This window comes from Cebus imitator, unplaced genomic scaffold (genome assembly GCF_001604975.1).
Source record: "Cebus imitator isolate Cc_AM_T3 unplaced genomic scaffold, Cebus_imitator-1.0 Scaffold54, whole genome shotgun sequence".
In the NCBI taxonomy this organism is placed as follows: domain Eukaryota; kingdom Metazoa; phylum Chordata; class Mammalia; order Primates; family Cebidae; genus Cebus; species Cebus imitator.
In genome coordinates, this window is record NW_016107369.1 from 2,386,100 (window position 1) to 2,392,243 (window position 6,144).

General features: G+C 46.6%; 1 protein-coding gene across 3 annotated transcripts in view; it reads left to right on the forward strand.

Annotated features, from left to right (window-relative positions):
• ANGEL1 (angel homolog 1) overlaps positions 1-5,233 on the forward strand; it is a 26,142-nt gene extending 20,909 nt beyond the window's left edge. For all 3 annotated transcript variants that reach the window (XM_037738509.1, XM_017528571.2, XM_017528573.2), the window contains 3 exons: positions 1,015-1,084; positions 1,604-1,767; positions 3,135-5,233. In XM_037738509.1, the coding sequence (XP_037594437.1) occupies positions 1,015-1,084; positions 1,604-1,767; positions 3,135-3,295 (395 nt within the window). In that variant the 3' untranslated portion in view covers positions 3,296-5,233. The remainder of the gene's footprint in view (positions 1-1,014; positions 1,085-1,603; positions 1,768-3,134) is intronic.
• Positions 5,234-6,144: the final 911 nt, after the last annotated feature.

Genomic DNA, 6,144 nt, shown 5'->3' on the forward strand with positions numbered 1-6,144 from the left:
TTTTTTTTTTTTTTTTTTTTGGAAGTGTTTGTGAAGGATTTGTATTAAGTCCTCTTGAAATGTTTGCTGGAATTCACCAGTGAAGCCATCTAACCTGGAGTTATCTTTGTGGTAGGTTTTAAAATTACAGATTTAATCACTTTGTTATAGGCCTATTCAGATTTTCTGTTTCTTCTTGAGTTATTTTGCATAGTTTGTGTCTTTCTAGGAATTTTTCAATTTTATGTGTAATCTAATTTGTTGGTATCTAGTTATTTATAGCATGCACATATAGTTATTTTTTAGTTCTATATGGTTGGTGGTGGGGTCCCCTCTTTCATTTCTACTTTTAGTTATTGAGTATTCTCTTTTCTTGGTCAGTCTAGCTAAGGGCTTGTCAATGTTGTTGTTGATCTTGTTATCCTGTTAATGTTAGTAGGATCTGTACTAATGGCCCTTCTTTCTTTCCTGATATTGGTAATTTGTATCTTTCTTTTTTAACATTTATATGTATGATATGTATGTGTGTGATGTGTGTTTATTCATATATGTAATATGTATGTATATATACATGTATGCATATATACATAGACATACACAATGGATGGTATGTAATAGAAAGTCTTTGAAGGAATATACCAGGAATTTGGTAACATTGGTGGCTTCTGGAGAGGGGAATTGAGTGGTAGAGGAGGGCAAGTGGGAGGGAAACTTCACTGTTATTTTTTGCTACCTTTTGATTTTGTACCATGTGACTATATGACTTATTTTTTTAAAAATCAAATTAAAGAAAACCAAAAGCAAGGTGCTGCAGAGGACAATGTCTGTGTTAGAGGCCCTAAATCTGCTTTCTGAAGTTCTTGACTTTGGTTTATTGTCGTCTTCTCCTCCTCACTGTTTCTCTTTCCCTTTCTCCTCCTGAATCCTTCTGAAGCAGTCCAGTCAAGGATCTGAGAGGGACTTTAGAGTGAAAAGTTCTGACCCTGCTTCACTGTCTGTGGATGAGAAAACCTTTTTCTCTCTGGTCCTCTACAGAGCGACCTGCGGGTTGGGCTGAGTCTGTCCTTGAGGAAGACACATCTGAGCTTGAGCCTGCCTTCCCCAGGTAACCGTCTCCAGTTCGCTTCAGTTTTCGGTCTAGCCCCTGCCTAGGTGTAAGAGAGAGATTCCCATTGGCTGTCTTGAGGCTGACTTGAGGGAGCACTTTTTGCTAAGGTATTTTCCCCCTAATACCTGCTAAGCTTATAGAGGGTCATGTAGGTATGCAGAAGCCAGCGGTGACCCACCCATGTTCCTGCAGGTGAAAAGGCCATGTACTCTTTCCTCAGAGGGTAAAGCCTCAGAAGAGCCCTGGGCCCCAGACAGGGGTACACTGGGTATACTTTACCAGGTCACAAGCAGATAGTGGGGGATGAGGAGTGTCAGGGAGTCTCAGTACAAATGTGTGTTTCTAGGCTAATTTTAGCTAAGACTGCTAGCCTCTTCTTAACATGGGAAGGAATTGGCTGAGATTGAGTCTTTGAGATCATCCCTTTAAAAAATCTTCATAAAACCCACAGAGAAAGTGACGTAGGGAAAATTTAATAATTTTTGTTGACTAATATTTTCCCCTCCCTCCCTGTAGGACTGTAGGTACCATCCAGCACTGCCTCCACCTGACCTCAGTATATACCCACTTCCTGCCCCAACGTGGCTGCCCAGAGGTCACTACAATGCCGTTGGGTCTTGGAACGACAGTAGATTACATCTTTTTCTCAGCTGAGTCCTATGAGAATGGGAATAGAACTGGTAAGCTTGATGGATACTGGGTTCCTCTAACCCGAGGTCCCTGGGAACAGCTAATGGTAGGTCAGGCATTTGGTAGCATGTCTTGGGCTGCTGGGATTTAACCAGCAAAGGAGCAGATTTCACACCTCCCCTGCACTGATCATCCTTATCATTCTCCCCATAGCCTACTTGCCTGCCCTGACTCTTACCCTTGCAGCATTAGGGAGAGGAGAGTAGGACAGTCACTCCCAATCCCCATTTTAAAGATAAAAATAGAGATCTAGAAAGTAGTTGAATTTGTTTAATGAAAGCCACTGAGTGTGGGCCTTAGGTTAGAGACGTTATTTTCTATTGTCTCTCCCCATACCAGTAGTAGTCACAGTATAGCAGTCTCCCAGCCCCATGCCTGTATTGTGTGAAGAATATTTCTTTTTGGCCAGGTGTGGTAGTTCACACCAGTAATCCCAGCACTCTGGGAGGCTGAGGTGGGTGGATCACTTGAGTCAGGAGTTTAAGACCAGCCTGGCCAACATGATAAACCCCATCTCTACTAAAAATACAAAAAAATAGCTGGGTGTGGTGGTGGGCACCTGTAATCCCAGCTACTTCGGAGGCTGAGGCAGGAGAATCGCTTGAACTTGGGAGGTGGAGGTTACAGTGAGCCGAGATTGTGCCACTGTACTCCAGCCTGGGGAACAAGAGTAAAACTCTGCCTCAAAAAAAAAAAAAAAATTAGCCAGGCATGGTGGTGGGTGCCTATAATCCTAGCTACTCAGGAGGTTGAGGCAGAAGAATTGCTTGTATCTGGGAGGTGGAGGTTGCAGTGAGCTGAGATCATGCTACATTGCACTCTAGCCTGGGTGACAGAGCAAGACTATAAAAAAAAAATTTTTTTTTAATTAAATATTTCAATTGATGGCTTATGTTTAAAAATCAGATTTTATGGGCTGGGTGTGGTGGTTCATGCCTGTAATCCCAGCTACTTGGGAGACTGAGGCAGGAGAATCACTTGAACCCATGGGGCAGAGGTTGCAGTGAGCCGAGAGCGCACCACTGCACTCCAGCCTGGGCAACAGAGTGATACTCCATCTCAAAAAAAAAAAAAAAAAAAAAATCAGATTTTATATAGAAAAGCTGGATCTCCAAATTCTCTTAGAAAATCAAAAGATCTTGTCATGCTGGGCTCTCCAGCTTGCTCCAGTCCCCTGGAGCTCACCAGTCTTCATTCATTGATGATATTATGGGATATCTCTGAGAAAATAAGACCTCCTCAGAGGCTGCAGGAGGAGGAGAGGGGCAGTGGGCAGCCACAGGAATGCAGCTTGCAGAAGGCCTGTGCAGTGTGGCTGTGGCTGCTTTTACACAGTGGCTTCTGTTTTGTGCCCCAGATCACAGGCTGTATCGAGATGGAACTCTCAAGCTCCTGGGCCGTCTCTCCCTTCTCTCTGAAGAGATTCTCTGGGCTGCCAATGGGTTACCTAACCCCTTCTGCTCTTCAGACCACCTCTGCCTGCTAGCCAGCTTCGGGATGGAAGTCACCGCCCCATGATGGGGCTCCCGAGGGAAGAGAGCTTCTCTCCCAGAAGAGCTCACTGGATCAGAGACTATGGAAAAATCCCATGCTTCTGGAAACTTAGATCCAAGAAACTTACATCCCCTCCCCTCCCACTCCTTGTTCCCTTTTTCCCATGGTTAGATTTTCTCCAGGCCTGGCCATGCTCTCTGCCTCACCCCAGCCTCTTCCTAATCCTGTGCCACACACTCAGTGGCCCTGGGAGAGGCAGAAAGGGGGCTCCCCTTTCCTTCCATGTATCCAGCGCTCCCCCTTGATTTTTAATTACCAGGGTTGTGGGAGTTAACTGATCTCATTGGTTATTTGCTTTCAGGCCGTTTCTTGGTGTACCTTCTGACCCGACATTTTCCCTGCCTTCAGGACCTCTGGGCCCTCTTGCCAGGCATGCACATGTGAGATGTGCATATCGTGCGTGTGTCCTCTTGGGGTGGGACTGTTCTGCACAGCCATGCCTGCCTCTGACCAGTCCACTTTTCACATGGGTGCTGCAGGCCTAGGGGCAGGTGCAGAGTCTGACCCAAGTATCTGTGTATGATCAGGCAGCAGCAGGGCATGGTCCCATCTCTCCTTTTAGCCTCTGTGTTTCATTACACATTCATCGTGCCAACCAGAGCAGGCCTGGCATCTGGGCTCCGGGACCAATTGGGGCCCACATCCTGGAGTGACAGATTCAGGGATGTGCTACCTGCCCCAGCGGGCCCTGTGCCTCCAACCCAGAGCTCCCCACAGACCTGGTGCAATTTCTCAATGGCCCATCCCTGTTTCCAGACTTCCCTGAGGGAGGCAGAAGTTTGAACCCTTATATGGGGTTCACAGGGCTAGGGTAAGTGGTATGAGGTTTAAAACTATTTAAGGATGAGGAGGAGAAAGAGCCTTCAGGAAAACTCTTGTTTCACTGGACTCTGCAGCCTACAGAACTGGGGCAAGGGTAGGAGTTCCAGTAGGGGAAAGAGCAGGTAAACTGCAGCTGCCCCGCAGGAACTCAGACCTAAACTGATTCTCTTTCCTCTGCACTCTTAAGAAGCAATTTTCTGTTCCTCTCCTCCTGTCTCCCACTTCCCTCCTATTTTCTTTCTAGAAAACCCTGGTATTTAGCTCAGGCCAAACTGCCTCAGCAGAAAGGTGGCCTTGGACAAAACTGGTCCAAGAATTTGGAGTGGCAGTGCTTGTGGATTGGCTCTGTCCAGCAAGGCCTCAGCTGCTTATTGCCTCTGCTTTCCCTCCCCTAATACAGGGGTACCCTGGCTTATTCAGGGGACTCCTTGGTCCATACCGTGTCACCTACATCCCTTAATCTTTCATTGCTGGGGTGTGGCCTTGGGAGATCCTGGGCCGGCACCTCCATACATCTCCCTAAGTCAGAGTAGCTGCTGGCCCTGGGAGATTTAACTTGCTCTTGCCCCACTCAACCTCCAGAGTGGGACTGAAGACAGCGGCCAAGAGACTTGAGTTTGGGACAGTGAGCCAGGTTAAGTTCTTTCCTTTTTTTTGAAAGCCAAAGACCCAGTTTGAATTGTGCTGCTGCATTCATGGTTAGAAGCTTTCCATGCCTAGGTTCTAGGGAATTTATTTTTCTATGTGTGTATATTTTTAAACTTTGTTTCCTGGGTACTGGGCATGTGCCTGTCTGAGCCCCAGGTCTGTCCACACCCCACCATTCATTCTGTCTCTCTGTCCCCTGGACACTGCCTAAAAGGGTCTCAAGACAGTGCCCTATGGGTTCCTAGGACTAGGGCCCATCACTGTTCTCTTCTGCTGGGAAATGCAGGTTTAAAACGGCTAATGAGGGCAGAGGGCAGGTGCTCGATAGATTATCTTTTCCTTGCTTACTTGTTTCTGTTTTGAAAATGAAATGGGGTTTTAAATGGTTATTTAAATTCTTTTTCTAAATAAAGGTTTACCTTTTTTTCCCCCTACTATTGGTCATTTTTTTTTTTAGGATGCTAAAGGGATTAGGCCCTTAAGAGAGGGCCTGAAGAATGAAGTGGGCAGAGTGGAATAGACCGAGAAGCTTTTGATCTTGGGTTGGCATCTCAAGACATAAATCTAGATTGTGAAATGTGTTGTAAGATCTCCTTCTATTCGCTGAGGTAAATTCCCACTGCTCTGAAGCCTGGGAGGAACGGGGCTTGAGTGAAGCCTTCGACTGCCCTGACACTGTTGGGTATAGTTTTCTTCTGTCCTTGCCAAGTGAGAGGATGACTCTTTGGACTGCTTTTCATTCTTCCTCCATCTGCTCCCCCCATGCCTCCCCTAGTATCTACTGCGCTTCAGGAGGGTCTGCAAAGTGGGGTAAGGTGTGTGTTTTCCTGGTTAAAGCTATGGCAGCTGCATAAGGCATGATGCGGGTGGCACATGCTTCTTGCTGAGCATCTATTTCTGATTTCTTTTGCATTCTGGAGCCAGGGCTGAGCAGTGGGCCATCTGTCGCTGGAAAAATGTCTCCTCCTTCCCAGGCCTAACTCTGCTGGTGCTTTTTTCCTCCAGCCTCCCTATGCAGTAAGTCTGAAACCTTTATATCCAGGCTTCTTTAAATCCAGCTAAAACATTTAACCAAGTCTGAAAAGCCAAGTCTGGTTTTCTCTCTTACCTGAACAGATTCCCAGACCCCACACCAGGTCTCTGAATCAGTCTCTGAGAATCTGATTTATTTAAAGGCACCTGGATGCTTCCATTGCACTACCTGGTTTGGGATCCCCTCACTGATACAGTAAAAAGATAGCTAGGAGGCCGGGCGCGGTGGCTCAAGCCTGTAATCCCAGCACTTTGGGAGGCCGAGGCGGGTGGATCACGAGGTCAAGAGATCGAGACCATCCTGGTCAACA